The sequence below is a fragment of the Entelurus aequoreus genome, linkage group LG07, assembly GCF_033978785.1.
Source record: "Entelurus aequoreus isolate RoL-2023_Sb linkage group LG07, RoL_Eaeq_v1.1, whole genome shotgun sequence".
Taxonomy (NCBI): Eukaryota; Metazoa; Chordata; class Actinopteri; order Syngnathiformes; family Syngnathidae; genus Entelurus; species Entelurus aequoreus.
This window is the reverse complement of record NC_084737.1, coordinates 15,595,238-15,611,211: the sequence shown is the minus strand read 5'-3', so window position 1 is coordinate 15,611,211 and position 15,974 is coordinate 15,595,238. Positions and strand designations below refer to the sequence as shown.

Below are 15,974 nucleotides of genomic sequence, written 5' to 3'. Positions count from 1 at the left end.
GCCGCCAGGGCCTCAAGCTGGTGTCGTCGGAACAAGCGCTGAAGGAGCTGGGACTCAACGAGCATCAGCTGCGCTTCACGTGCCGTGTGCAGCTCCACGACCCCCACAGCGACCCCGACACGCTCCGGCGGATCTACACGCACCTCAAGAGGTGAGACGCTCGCCATAATTAATGAGCAATTACCGATACACTGATTGGCTTAGTCAGCGCTAACAGAAAGCTAACATCTTCTGTTTAGCCAGATTAGCATCTTTTGACCTACATTTGATTGCTTTTAGCGACTCCAAAGTAGCAGTACAGTGAAAAAATATTTTTTTTAAACTAATTCAGCAATTTTATGTAGATGCTACGTCATTGTAGTAACGCTTCTGCACTCTGACCATATTATTAGATCAGTCATACTGGAAATGAGCACACCAATTGTGAAGAGATGTGCTTTTTGTCATTCACCATCCTTGCGTAAGACCAGAACACATATGTCAGGTTCAAACACTGATGACATCTATTAAACAAGACAAGAAGCAAGGAATTAAACAGAGACCGAATTAAGTTTGGCTCAATTGAGGAGAGCGCGTACACCTGTACCCTTGTACAGTGTCTCACCACGCTCTGACGAAAGATTGTACGCCTCCTCTTTTATTTGGACTTTCCCTGATTACATGGCAACAGCTGTTTCTAAAGCAGGGGTCGGCAACCCAAAATGTTGAAAGAGCCATATTGGACCAAAAATACAAAAACAAATCTGTCTGGAGCCGCAAAAATTAAGCCATATTACATGTGTCATGAGATATACATTGAATTAAGAGGACTTAAAGGAAACTAAATGACCTCAAATATAGCTACAAATGAGGCATAATGATGCAATATGTACATGTCGCTAGCCTAAATAGCATGTTAGCATCGATTAGCTTGCAGTCATGCAGTGACCAAATATGTCTGATTAGCACTCCACACAAGTCAATAACATCAACAAAACTCACCTTTGTGCACTCACGCACAACGTTGGAAGTGTGGCGGACAAAATGAGACAGAAAAAGTGGCATAAAACACGTCCTAGAAAGTCGGAGAAAGTTAAACATGTAAACAAACTATACGGTGAGTTCAAGGACCGCCAAAATAAGTAGGACAAAGCGGCGCTCGCAAAATACTCGAATGAGTGAAGCATATTTAATATAAACAGTGTGCTTTATAACAATTAGGGAGGTTTGTGTCATGTTTGTCCTCATACAGAAACCATACTAAAACAAAAAAATAGATTTTTCTTTCCCCTCATCTTTTTCCATTCTTCATACATTTTTGAAAAATCTCCAGAGAGCCACTAGGGCGGCGCTAAAGAGCCGCATGCGGCTCTAGAGCCGCGGGTTGCCGACCCCCGTTCTAAAGGAAGGGGGTCATAAACAGGTGCTGCCTTTGGCCACAAAACTGTTCAAACAAAAGGTTGTAAAACAGTTCAAAGAAAAAGTCGCCTGGAAGGGAGTCTGGTCCTGCTTCCTCTCCGCTTTGTAGTTCTCGGGTCAAGACAAAATCTTCCTGTGGATTACAATAGAAGAAAGAAACCGACGCCTTCATGTCGCTTCCCATCGTACCCAGTGGAGTTTTACAAGCCCTTTGCTTGGTGGGATCAAAGACAGCTTTTGTCTGCTCGCCGGGAACTCATTGAAACACAAAGTTTTGTGATAACTTAGATACAATTATTCTGACAACATATGCTTGGATTTTTTTCACGGTGGTTAACTTCTTTATACACTTATATGACAGTCAATGCTAAAATGTGACTTTAAAAAAATCAGATTTAAATGTATGTTAACAGTTGTTAACCTATTTTTACACTTAGGACAGTTAATGTTAACATGTGACATGTAACATGTGACAAACACATTTTAAATTATTTAAGTTAATGTTAACAGTGACTAACTTTTATGTACACTTGTATGACAGTTAATGTTAAAAATTAATTTAAAAATGTTAAATTTACATTTATGTCAACAGTGGGGTTTTTTTTTTTTTACACTGGTCTGCAGTTAAAATATGACTAGAAAAATTCAGATTGTCCGCTTTAATGTAAATTAATGTACACTTGTATGACCGTTAATAATTAGAAAATACAGTAAAATTGAGGCATGCGGGCCCACTTTGACACATTTTTCTCATTAAAGTATCAGTAGAGTGGAAAAACAAGTTGCCTCTATATTGAAGTTATCATCATTTATTTCTGATTTATGACACCAAAAGACTTTTAAATAGATATGATCATAATAGTATCAAAAATGAGGTTTATTGTAAATTATACAAATGAGCCATTTTAAATTGGCCCATAGCTTATTTTCTCCCCTCATCCCGGACAAGCCCCCACTTTTCAGAGACCGAGACAATAAGGGATGGGCCAATTAAAATGAGGTTTATTGTCAATTATAAAAATGAGCCAATGCTCCAGTTACCTCGACCCCGCTCCCTTGCCTGCAAGACGGAGGAGTGGGGCAAGACAGTTTAGTACTAGCAACGGTTGATAAACGGTCTTTGCGCAGCGTCTTAAAGGGCTACGCCGTCCAGCACCTCCCCGATGGCACCGTCATGGTGGACTCCATCGTCATCAAGGTGTCGTCGTCCGCCGACGACGTCAACACCAAGATCATCCTGCTGTCCTGGAGCTACCAGGTAGGTCCCCGTTTGTCATTTCTGTCGGTACACGGGTCGGCCACACACGCAAGTACGTAGCTCCATAAGTGTTCCTGCTCTCTTTTTAACGTTCAAAGGATGAAGACCTCGGCAGCTTCCTGTCCACTCTGCTGAAAAAAGGCCTTCCGTCTGGACTCTGAATTTGCAAAACAACGGAAAACGTGACAAATTGGGTAGGCTCCCAATAGACAAGATGGCTACTAGCCATGTGTTGCTAGGCAGAATCTGAATGATGCGTAAAGAAAGGGAGAGTCGGCAGGAACACAGTATGAGTTTATTTATACACCTCCACACTGCAGAACGGCCTGCGATCATGTGACTAAGTTGAAAAGTGGGATAATTGCTGGTCACGTCCGCACTCAGCAGTGATTTGTTGAACAAAGTGTGTACTAATAATGCTAATAAACACTTTTTAATGAAAATTAAATATATAAATATTTAACCTTTTATTTATGTCATGACTTTAATCTTTATTAAATTTAAATTAATTTATTGTCTTACTCGTATTACACCTTTAAGTGTGAAATAGAATGTTTTTTTTTTCCATATTACAACTTTAATAAGTTTTTTTGTTACTTAAAAATGTTTCTTGTTCCTTTACAACTTTGGTTTTGTAGAAGTTCACTCACATTACGACAAACAAAATAAAACAATATGGACATATATATATATATATATATATATATATATATATATATATATATATATATATATATATATATATATATATATATATATATATATACACTACCGTTCAAAAGTTTGGGGTCACATTGAAATGTCCTTATTTTTTAAGGAAAAGTACTTTAAACTAGTCTTAACTTTAAAGAAATACACTCTATACATTGCTAATGTGGTAAATGACTATTCTAACTGCAAATGTCTGGTTTTTGGTGCAATATCTACATAGGTGTATAGAGGCCCATTTCCAGCAACTATCACTCCAGTGTTCTAATGGTACAATGTGTTTGCTCTTTGGCTCAGAAGGCTAATTGATGATTAGAAAACCCTTGTGCAATCATGTTCACACATCTGAAAACAGTTTAGCTTGTTACAGAAGCTACAAAACTGACCTTCCTTTGAGCAGATTGAGTTTCTGGAGCATCACATTTGTGGGGTCAATTAAACGCTCAAAATGGCCAGAAAAAGAGAACTTTCATCTGAAACTTGACAGTCTATTGTTGTTCTTAGAAATGAAGGATATTCCACAAAATTGTTTGGGTGACCCCAAACTTTTGAACGGTAGTGTGTATATATATATATATATATATATATATATATATATATATATATATATATATATATATATATATATATATATATATATATATATATTAGGGGTGTGGGGAAAAATGTTCACGTTGTGCGATTCAGAATCGATTCTCATTTGTAAAAAATCTTTGTTTTTTATTTGTTTTTTGTTTTTGTTTTTATTAATTCTTTTTTTTAATTAATGAATCCAACAAAACAATACACAGCAATACCATAACAATGCAATCCAATTCCAAAACCAAACCCGACCCAGCAACACTCAGAACTGCAATAAACAGAGCAACTGAGAGGAGACACAAACACGACACAGAACAAACCAAAAGTAGTGAAACAAAAATGAATATTATCAACAACAGTATCAATATTAGTTACAATTTCAACATAGCAGTGATTAAAAATCCCTCATTGACATTATCATTAGACATTTATAAAAATGTAATAGTTAAAACAAATTTACATTATTGCAATCAGTTGATAAAACATTGTCCTTTACAATTATAAAAGCTTTTTACAAAAATCTACTACTCTGCTTGCATGTCAGCAGACTGGGGTAGATCCTGCTGAAATCCTTTGTATTGAATGAATAGAGAATCCTTTTGAACCGGGAAAAAAATCGTTTTTGAATCGAGAATTGTGTTGAATTTTTAAAAAAATCGATTTTTAATCGAATCATGGAACACCCAAAGATTCACAGCCCTAATATATATCCATCCATCCATCCATTTTCTACCGCTTATTCCCTTCGGGGTCGCGGGGGGCGCTGGAGCCTATCTCAGCTACAATCGGGCGGAAGGCGGGGTACACCCTGGACAAGTCACCACCTTATCGCAGGGCCAACACAGATAGACAAACAACACTCACATTCACACACTAGGGCCAATTTAGTGTTGCCAATCAACCTATCCCCAGGTGCATGTCTTTGGAGGTGGGAGGAAGCCGGAGTACCCGGAGGGAACCCACGCAGTCACGGGGAGAACATGCAAACTCCACACAGAAAGATCCCGAGCCCGGGATTGAACCCCAGACTACTCAGGACCTTCGTATTGTGAGGCAGATGCACTAACCCCTCTGCCACCGTGCTGCCCCCTAATATATATATATATATATGTATATATATATATATATATATATATATATATATATATATATATATATATATACATATATATATATATACACACACACATACATACATACATACATATACCGTAATTTCCGGACTATAAGCCGCACCTGACTATAAGCCGCACCAGCTAAATTTAGGGGAAAATACAGATTGTTCCATATATAAGCCGCACCCGACTATAAACCGCAGGGTTTTGATGTGTAATTACCGTAGTATATAGGGGTTCCTGCTACCACGGAGGGGATTGTCGGGACAGAGATGACTGTTTGGGAACGCAAAGCGTCCCATTTATTAACAATAAATCTTTCAATCATTCAATCAAACTTTCACATCTTTGACATGGCGAACAGCATTCGTGCAGAGTACAAATAATACAACGGTGCAAAGTAATACAAAGTGCTCGCCTGTACGTTATCAAAATAACCAGCCTACCGGTATATGAAAAGTCAGTCTTTAATCATTGTGTCATCGTCTTCCTCCTGCGTACTAAAACCACCGAAATCCTCTTCGTCGGTGTCGGAGAAGAACAGGCCGTAAATAAGCCGCACCCTTGTATAAGCCGCAGGGACCAGAACGAGGGGAAAAAGTAGCGGCTTATAGTCCGGAAATTACGGTATATATATATATATGTGTGTATATATATATATATATATGTATATATATATATATATATATATATATGTATATATATATATATATATATATATATATATATATATATATATATATATACATATATATATATATATATATATATACACATATAGATATGTGAATATATATGTGTATATATATATATATATAAATATATATATATATACATATATATATATATACACATATAGATATATGAATATATATGTATATATATATACACATATATATATATATAAATCACTACATGGTCTAGGGCCCAAGTATATCACTGATATGCTCCCACTATATACGCCCTCTAGATCACTAAGATCTTCTGAGACCAATCTGTTAGCGGTTCCAAGAGTAAACTCAAATCAAGGGAGATCATCATTCAGTCACTATGCAACACATAGCTGGAATAAACTTCCTGAAGATGTCAGACTCTCCCCAACTCTCACTACTTTTAAAACTAGACTGAAGACTTTTATGTTCACCTTAGCTTTCAGCTAAATCTTTTAATCTTTTAACTTTTAACGTCTGCACTGTTTTTATTTTTATTGTCTGCATTTTAATTTTGCTTTTATTTTCTTTCATTTCACTTTGTTGTCTGTGAAGCACTTTGAATCTGCCTTGTGTATGAAAAGCGCTATACAAATAAAGTTGCCTTGCCTTGCCTTGCCTATATATATACACACATATAGATATGTTAATATATATATATGTATATACACATATAGATATGTTAATATATATATATATATATATATATACTTCTCTGTGAGCGCTTTGAGTATCTAACAATAGAAAAAGCGCGATATAAATCTAATCCATTATTATTATTATTATTATATATATATATATATCTAGGGCAGGGGTCACCAACCTTTTTGAAACCAAGGGCTACTTCTTGGGTACTGATTACTGCGAAGGGCTACCAGTTAGATACACACTTAAATAAATTGCCAGAAGTAGCCAATTTGCTCAATTTACCTTTAACTCTGTTATTATTAATAATTAATGATATTTATCTTTGTGGAAACACTGATCATCTTAATGATTTCTCACAATAAATATATATAGAAACAGATAAATATCAATATGCAACACTTTATTTTTATATTTTCTCTAAGTGCACATTTTTCAAATTGAACATTTTCAAATGATCACTTCTAAGACAGTCTTGTGAAATCACAATATCCCATTTTAACTAGCTAGCCACTAACATTTTTTTAACAAATCATGAATTACTTTGCACCATGTTTGTACAAATAATAACTCATGTAAAATACAAAAGTAAACTCTCAAATTTTTAAATCATGTCACACTTTGAACTGGACACCAAATCTGTTATCTGTTTCTTTGTCAGTTAGTGGGAAGCCTGGCATTGCATGCTGTTAACTAGTGTGTTGTACTCTGGTGTGTAACTTCACACTGCAACTCTGAGTGAGTCTTGCAGATGTGCATCAGTGAGGCGTGTTCTGTGTTTGTTCTTGATGAAGTTCATGTCAGAAAAGGCAGATTCACAAAGATAAGATTTTTCCTCATTGTTTGTGGAACCTTCTTAATCGTTTGGACATATTTTCACAGCAATCTGGCCCTAAGCTTAATTATGATAAATGTAAAATGTTAAGGATCGGAAATCTAAAGGGAACGTCCTTTCGAATGGAATGCAAAGTGCCTGTTTTGTGGACAGATGGACCAGTTAACATACTTGGTGTTGTTGTCCCAGAAAATCTGGAAGATCTAGGCTCAGTAAATTATGATAATCGACTAAGAAAGATGGACAAAATTATGCAATTATGGAAAGGGAAATCCCTAACCTTGTATGGTAAAATGTCTATTTCCAACTCGTTAATTATTCCTCAATTTATTTATTTGTTTTTGTCATTACCAGCTCCATCACAAAACTTTTTTAAGATTTATGAGCGGAGGGTCTTCGATTTTGTCTGGAACGGCAAACCAGAAAAGATTAAAAGAAAGGTTTTGTACAAAGAGTATGAATATGGGGGCCTGAAACTTCTCAACCTTGAAGCTATGTGTCTGTCTTTAAAAGCATCAATTGTTCCAAAGATGTATTTAAACATTGAGTGGTACACAAATGTCCTGTTGGACAAAAAACATATACTGTATCAAAATAAATTGTATCCTTTTTTACAAGTGATCCCCTCCCAGAGAGTCTGCTGGGAAACATGGCGGGGTTCATAAAGGAAACAATCCACTCATAGTGGTGTTTTCAATTTTATGTGCCAGAAAAAGAGACAATATTTTGCAGCAGTTAATATGGATGAACTCTAATATTGTAAAGCCTTTCTTTTGGAAAAATATGTTTGAAAGAGGAATCATTTTTGTCAATGATACTATCAATGAGAATGGTAAAATTATGAAGTATGATGAATTTAGAACTATGTATGGTGATGCTTGCTCAAGCTTTTCATTTTATCAACTAACTGGAGTAATTGGGAAAAGATGGAAACAAATAATTAATTATGGAACTACTAAATTATTAGTTTGTAAACCTCTAATAAGAAATTCTAGTTGGCAAAAAGGAACTAAAATAAATAGAAAAATATATAATTTTTATTTAATAAAGAAATCTTTGAAGGCTGCCTCATACAACACAAATGGAAAATGGGAGGACTTTTTTGACTGCCCGTTGCCATGGGATGCCATATTCAAACTAATCTATAAAACCACTATCGATGTGCAAAATCGTTATTTTCAAATTAAAATTATTTATAACTTCTTACCCACAGGGAAAATGTTAAAATTATGGAATATGACAGAGTCAGATGATTGCCGATTTTGTTGTCAGGAGCCTGAATCCACCCTGCATTTGTTTTGGTATTGTCATATTGTGTCTTTGTTTTGGGTGGAAGTTGAAAAAATGTGTTTAAGGATTGGTTTGTTTATGAAGCTTAATGTGGTTTCTGTTATTTTAGGAGAGTTCATTGACAATCATGATTTAGTCAATTTAATTATAGTACTCGGTAAAATGTTTATTTTTAAGGCCAAAAACAGATATTCACTTAGTATTACTTTCTTTAAAACATTTATTCAGTATTTTCTAACTTTAGAAAGTTACATGGTTGAAAACGATAATGATGCCAAAAAACATTAAAAAAAAGATGAGAAGTCCTCAAAGGCTTATTTTGAAAGTATAATTATGTTTATAGATTATATGATATCTGTTGTTGTGTTCCCTAATTTGAGTGACCTGGACATAATCTGGACTGTACATAAATGCTTATTTTGAAAATGTAATTTTGTTTATAAATTATATGCAATCTGTTGTGTTCCCTAATTTTTTTCTGTGTACATGAATGAAGGTGTGTGTTGCTGAGTCCGACTTGGACATTATCTGGACTGGGCCTGGTTTAAAAAACCCTTTAAACAAATCTAATTTCATTGACAACCTGGTCTGTTGAAGATAAGGCCCTTTTTTAAAAAATAAAATAAAATAAGATAAATAAATAAAAAACATTTTCTTGGATAAAAAAGAAAGTAAAACAATATAAAAATAATTACATAAAAAATAGTAATTAATGAAAATGTTAGTGGACCAGCAGCCTATACAATCATGTGTGCTTCAGGGACTGTGTCCCTTGCAGATGTGTTGTCTATGTTGTGGGAACCAGAATATTGGTAGCAGAAAGAAATAACCCCTTTTGTGTGAGTGGGTGTGGATGAGTGTGCATGGGGGAGGTTGTTTGGGTTGATGCACTGATTGAAAGTGTATCTTGTGTTTTTTCTATGTAGATTTAATTAAAAAAAAAAAAAAAAATCTTCTTTTTTTAGAACAGGCCCGCGGGCGACTCATCTGGTCCTTACGGGCGACCTGGTGCCCGCGGGCACCACGTTGGTGACCCCTGATCTAGGGTGTACCCCGCCTTCCGCCCGAATGCAGCTGAGATAAGCTCCAGCACCCCCCGCGACCCCAAAAAGGACAAGCGGTAGAAAATGGATGGGTGGATGGATATACATATATATATGTATATATACATACGTCTGTGTGTGTGTGTATATGTACGTATGTATGTATATATGTGTGTTTGGATGGTGTAAGATTTCCACTTTGTTGCCACAAAGCTGTGGTTCTCAAACTTTTTTTCCACCGAGTACCATCTCAGAAAACACTCCAAGTACCACCACAAAGACCAGCATTAAAACACAGTAGTGTAGTAGGCCTTCGTATTTATTAAAAACAAGGCGGAGGTTTTATTTAACAAGTCTATTTCCGTTTTTTGGCCACGCAGTTTGAACAGTAACACCATGTATGAGTATAGGAAAATAAAACACTGTACTTCAATCAAGTGATTTTTTGGGGGGGCGTACCACTAGGGGGAGCGTGCGTACCACAGTTTGTAGAAAATCGAGGACTAAAAGAAGGAAAAGAAAGTTTTTAGTTGTTGGTGAGGTCATAGGTCAATGGATTACAACCGACTCATGGCACCGTTATGGCGTAAACGCCACGCCGCCGCCGTAGTCGCCCCAGCAGCCAAGTCCTCCTGAGGCGCCTCCAGGTGCAGTGGCTGGTGGTGACGTAGTAGAGCAGGGGGTCCAGGCAGGTGTTGAGGATGACGAGGGCGGTGGTGACCCTCCTGGCGGCGTAGATGGCGTTGGCCGAGGCGCACCTCTGGATGACCTCCATGCGGCGCAGCAGGTGCAGCAGGTAGACCACGTGGCTGGGCAGGAAGCAGAGGATCGTGATGGCCAGGATGGTGTAGATGACCCTCAGGGCCCGGCGTGCCGTCCTGGTGCGGATCCTGGAGATGCGCCTGGCGGCCAGCGGGTAGCACACCAGGATGATGGCGGACGGCAGCAGCGAGCAGAAGATCAGGCTCAGGAGGCTGAAGGCCGCCAGACGGGAGCTCCACTCCTGCGCCGCAAAGTTCTCGAAGCAGCTGTGGCCGCCCGAGGCGTTGGCCACGGTCTGCAGGGGTCCCATGAGGATGAAGACCAGCACGGCCACCGCCGCCACGCCCCAGAGGGCGGCGCTGGCCAGGAGCGAGCAGCGGGCGCTCCTCAGCCGCACGTGCGGGTGCACCGTGGCCACGTAGCGGTCCACGCAGATGCAGGTCATGAAGCAGATGCTCAGGTAGATGTTGGCGTAGAAGAGGACCCCCGTCACGCGGCACGCCACGTCCCCGAACACCCAGTCGTTGCCGCGCAGGTGGTAGTGGATGCGGAAGGGCAGCGTGCACAGGATGACCACGTCGGCCAGCGCCAGGCTGCTGATGTAGACGCTGAAGGCCGTGCGCGGGCTCATCCGGATGGCGAACACGTAGAGCGCCGCCAGGTTGCCCGGGAGACCGAAGAGGAGCGCCACGGTGTAGACAACCGGGAACAAGTAGACCTGGTACTCCGCCGGAGGGAGCTGACACTCGCCCGCTGTCTGGTTGGCCATGGCCCACTCCTGTGTCACCTGGGCAGGTGGCAGGAAGTCTGTAGCGAGGTCATAGAAAGTCACACGGTCAACAACAACAACGGAGGACGTCTTTCTTTCTATTGCCCGTCTTCCCTTTCAGGAAGTGACCGTTCTCTGTGTGCCAATCATCTAGCTCCGCCCCTAAATCGTCATACAATATTTAAAAAAGTGTGTTTAAAGGCCTACTGAAATGAGATTTTCTTATTTAAACGGGGATAGCAGGTCCATTCTATGTGTCATACTTGATCATTTCGCGATATTGCCATATTTTTGCTGAAAGGATTTAGTAGAGAACATCGACGATAAAGTTTGCAACTTTTGGTCGCTGATAAAAAAGCCTTGCCTGTACCGGAAGTAGCGTGACGTCGCAGGTGGAGGAGCTCCTCACATCTGCACATTGTTTACAATCATGGCCCGAGAAAGCGACGATTACCCCATTAATTTGAGCGAGGATGAAAGATTTGTGGATGAGGAAAGTGAGAGGGAAGGATTAGAGGACAGTGGAAGTGATTCAGATAGGGAAGATGCTGTGAGAGGCGGGTGGGACCTGATATTCAGCTGGGGGGAATGACTAAAACAGTAAATAAACAGAATTTGTTGAAAGGACTAGTTGGTACAATCCCACAACACAACCAGGCTTATATTTAATATGCCACAAATTAATCCCGCATACCAAACACCTCCCCCCTCCCGTCCGTATAACCCACCAATACAAATCAAACACCCGCACAACACACCCAAAGTACCGTTCACCTCCGCAAAGTTCATACAGCACATATATTTCCCCAAAGTCACGTATGTGACATGCACATAGCGGCACGCACGTACGGGCAAGCGATCAAATGTTTGGAAGCCGCAGCTGCGTACTCACGGTAGCGCATATCCAACTCAAAGTCCTCCTGGTAAGAGTCTCTGTTGTCCCAGTTCTCTATGTGTTTGTGTTGCTGCAGCCGGCCGCTAATACACCGCTTCCCACCTACAGCTTTCTTCTTTGCTGTCTTCATTGTTCATTAAACAAATTGCAAAAGATTCACCAACACAGATGTCCAGAATACTGTGGAATTTTGCGATGAAAACAGACGACTTAATAGCTGGCCACAATGCTGTCCCAAAATGTTCGCTACAATCCGTGACGTCACGCGCAAATGTCATCATACCGAGACGTTTTCAGCAGGATATTTTGCGGGAAATTTAAAATTGCACTTTACTAATCTAACCCGGCCGTATTGGCATGTGTTGCAATGTTAACATTTCATCATTGATATATAAACTATCAGACTGCGTGGTCGGTAGTAGTGGCTTTCAGTAGGCCTTTAAAGTTTAGTCACATTCAACACACAACCCCCAACACCAGTGAAGTTGGCACGTTGTGTAAATGGTAAATAAAAACAGAATACAATGATTTGCAAATCCTTTTCAACTTATATTCAATTGAATAGACCGCAAAGACAAGATATTTAACGTTCGAACTGGTAAACTTTGTTGTTTTTGGCAAATATTAGCCCATTTGGAATTTGATGCCTGCAACATGTTTCAAAAAATCTCCTCAGTTCCCAAACTTCTGTCTTGCCTCTGGTGAGGGGCGGTCGCATTTTTTTCCCCTCCCGTCTTTTCCTGGCTTGCTCTCTCTTTTTTTTTGGAAGCCTCTTTCTTTGCGCTGTCCTCCAAATCTAATCATCAGACATGGAATTGATTAGCTGGACTCTCGACTCTATTGACACAATCTTTTCGACAAGGAAAAGAGGTTCTGGGGAGCCTGGCTGCCCTGATGGAACCATTGCTGCGGGGTACGTGAGAGATTCCTGGGACAAATGGAGAATCATGTGCCTCTCAGTCCTTTCCATCGAGGACGTGGAAGACATCTAGCTATTTGGAACCATGATCGTGGGGCACCTGCTGATTGGACTTGGCGTTTCTCTGGTGTATCGTAAAATTCGTAAAACGATGGCAGCCACCCAAGGAGCCCAAAGGCTGTTCGTCGCAATGGACGGATTGGGCCGGGCTGTAGGAACACAGTCTGTGAACTGAATCGCAAAATGGATCACATCATGGAAAAGCTTGCTATAAAGGAAGGTTTGGATATGAGAGCCAGCATGGACGAATAGAACAGACAAGTCATTGTTAATGCCTGTTCGAGAAAAAACTAAAATCCTTATCTACGATTTGACTCCCCCGAATGGCCTTGAGACAAGAACAGGCTGTTCTGTAATCATCCCCCGAGGAATTTCAAAGATGGACGCTTTTTGACCTCCCTCCCTCCTCCCCTCCTCAACGACACCTGGGAATGGAACTTTGCTTGCATTGCAAGCAGAACGACTCTGGGCTTATGAACATTTACACTACACCCAACGAACAATGGGCATATATACAAACACAATTCCCATCCCCATCCAACGGCCCTCACCACTGCTTAATTCCTCTTCGGGGTTATGGACGGCTGAGTAGCGCTTTATAGCAGCAGGCCGGCCTCCAGGGTCCCAACTCCCCCCCCTCTGTTGCGAGTTGTTGTGATTATATGTAACATGTTTATGTGTGCTATGCTAAATGAGGTTTTTTCCCTTGGACTCAGTCTGGACCCCCTCCCGAGGGTCCAGCCTTAGACTATTTTTTAATCTTCCCCCCTTTTCCAATATCATCACTCGCCAACAAAATAAATGTCCCAACTACTAAATCTAATACAATTATGACTTGATGAAACACAATTACATTTATTTTTCATACAAAACCCAAAACCAGTGAAGTTGGCACGTTGTGTAAAAGGTAAATAAAAACAGAATACAATGATTTGCAAATCCTTTTCAACTTATATTCAATTGAATAGACTGCAAAGACAAGATATTTAACGTTCCAATTGGTAAACTTTGTTGTTTTTTGTAAATATTAGCTCATTTGGAATTTGATGCCTGCAACATGTTTCAAAAAAGCTGGCACAAGTGGCAAAAAAGACTGATAAAGTTGAGGAATGCTCATCAAACACTTATTTGGAAAATCCCACAGGTGAACAGGCTAATTGGGAACAGGTGGGTGCCATGATTGGGTATAAAAGCAGCTTCCATGAAATGCTCAGTCATTCACAAACAAGGATGGGGCGAGGGTCACCCCTTTGTCAACAAATGCGTGAGCAAATTGTCCAACAGTTTAATAACAACATTTCTCAACCAGCTATTGCAAGGAATTTAGGGATTTCACCATCTACGGTCCGTAATATCATCAAAAGGTTCAGAGAACCTGGAGAAATCACTGCACGTAAGCGATGAATGTCCGTGACCTTGGATCCCTCAGGCGGTACTGCATCAAAAAGCGACATCAGTGTGTAAAGGATATCACCACATGGGCTCAGGAACACTTCAGAAAACCACTGTCAGTAACTACAGTTGGTCGCTACATCTGTAAGTGCAAGTTAAAACTCTACTATGCAAAGCCAAAGCCATTTATCAACAACACCCAGAAACGCCGCCGACTTCGCTGGGCCCGAGCTCATCTAAGATGGACTGATGCAAAGTGGAAAAGTGTTCTGTGGTCTGACGAGTCCAGGTTTCGAATTGTTTTTGGAAACTGTATTGTATTCTGTTTTTATTTACCATTTACACAACGTGCCAACTTCACTGGTTTTGGGTTTTGTGTATATATGTAGATGTTTGATTAAATAATACACAAATAAATGGAACAGATATTGTATACATACTCACTGTATTTAAATAATTATGAATCATATTTCATCTTAGATGTAAAACTACAACTTTGGCCAAGATTAGTGTAAATATTATTTACATCATCCATCTTAAAGTGTGACATAAATGCATTTAAAGACTTTTCTTTTCCGTCAATTGTGTCGGATTTGTATTTATCAGCCACACAAGGGCATGCCCATATAAGTACTTCCGGCACTTGTTGTTGTCGATGCCACCCCAACTTTTAAAAAAGGAAAATATACCACAATGTGCAGAGCCATCTAGAACATTTTTTTGCCAAACAAAATAACAAAATAGTGTATTTTAAAAGCCGGCCTCCAACAAAGTACAGATTACCGCCAAGTTTTGATCCCAAAAAGGATGTATGTGTGTAAATGATACCAAGTTTACATAAGCACAATAAACAACAGACATGTTTCAGAGTATTTGCATGAAGTTCTGTCAGCAGGTCCAATGTTTACAACAGATTACAACATAAAAATATGTGCAAAATGCTCATTTATGTCGTGAATACCACAAGGCGCCCTCACAAATGATTGTAATAAAAAGTCACCTGTGTCTCCCGGCGACGCGCTGCTCTCTCTCTCGCCTGGCAGTAAACGTTGTGTCGCTCCTTCCGACGTCTCGCTCTTCACTTCCTGTCTGCTCGCTCTGTAGGCGGGGCAGGAAACGCATCTGGCTTGTTGATCACCAACCTCATCCTTCCACGTGCCCGACACCCACACGGCAACTCTCACCTTACAGTATTGCTGTATTTTTTTTGTTTTTACCTCTGACTCTCTGGAAAATATTACACAGTTTAAGATGACATTTGAACATTTTATCCCACCTGTGTGAAGTTGTTGCGCCCCCCTTCTCAAAATCTCCCCAAACTTGTCCCATTCCTTTGTCGAACTATAATAGTTATTGACAAATTATGATGATAATAAACACTTTGCAGCACAAATGTGGCACAAACAATTGGGTCTGGAATGGGGAGCAATGTTCCCTCTAATTTTTCATGTGTGTGAGCAAACGCAAAAACTCCCTGAGCATTGAGTGGAGGCCATGTGAGCAACATCAGACGTGCACACTGTGGCTACACCAGCAGCACACCTGTCCCAAACCTGACTAAATAACATGTTCAATCTCCATCCATCCATCCAT

At 39.8% G+C, this 15,974-nt stretch overlaps 3 protein-coding genes across 5 annotated transcripts in view; 1 reads left to right on the top strand and 2 right to left on the bottom strand.

Moving 5' to 3' along the window:
* Nucleotides 1-15,974, bottom strand: part of ubxn10 (UBX domain protein 10) — a 265,348-nt gene that overhangs the window by 42,728 nt on the left and 206,646 nt on the right. The window lies entirely within an intron of this gene.
* ints11 (integrator complex subunit 11) overlaps nt 1-15,974 on the top strand; it is a 36,104-nt gene that overhangs the window by 15,253 nt on the left and 4,877 nt on the right. The window contains exons 15-18 of one of the 3 annotated variants that reach the window (XM_062052675.1): nt 9-151; nt 2,527-2,656; nt 2,755-2,850; nt 9,507-10,258. In XM_062052675.1, the coding sequence (XP_061908659.1) occupies nt 9-151; nt 2,527-2,656; nt 2,755-2,817 (336 nt within the window). In that variant the 3' untranslated portion in view covers nt 2,818-2,850; nt 9,507-10,258. Of the gene's footprint in view, nt 1-8; nt 152-2,526; nt 2,657-2,754; nt 3,122-9,506; nt 10,259-15,974 lie in introns of those variants that run through there. The other 2 variants (XM_062052676.1, XM_062052674.1) reach the window with 2 other exon arrangements.
* On the bottom strand, nt 10,044-15,405 carry LOC133653432 (P2Y purinoceptor 1). The gene is made up of 2 exons (XM_062052677.1): nt 15,382-15,405; nt 10,044-11,153 (listed from the first exon to the last, which is right to left on the bottom strand). The coding sequence occupies exon 2, from the start codon at nt 11,113-11,115 to the stop codon at nt 10,153-10,155; it is 963 nt and encodes a 320-aa protein (XP_061908661.1). The 5' UTR covers nt 11,116-11,153; nt 15,382-15,405; the 3' UTR covers nt 10,044-10,152.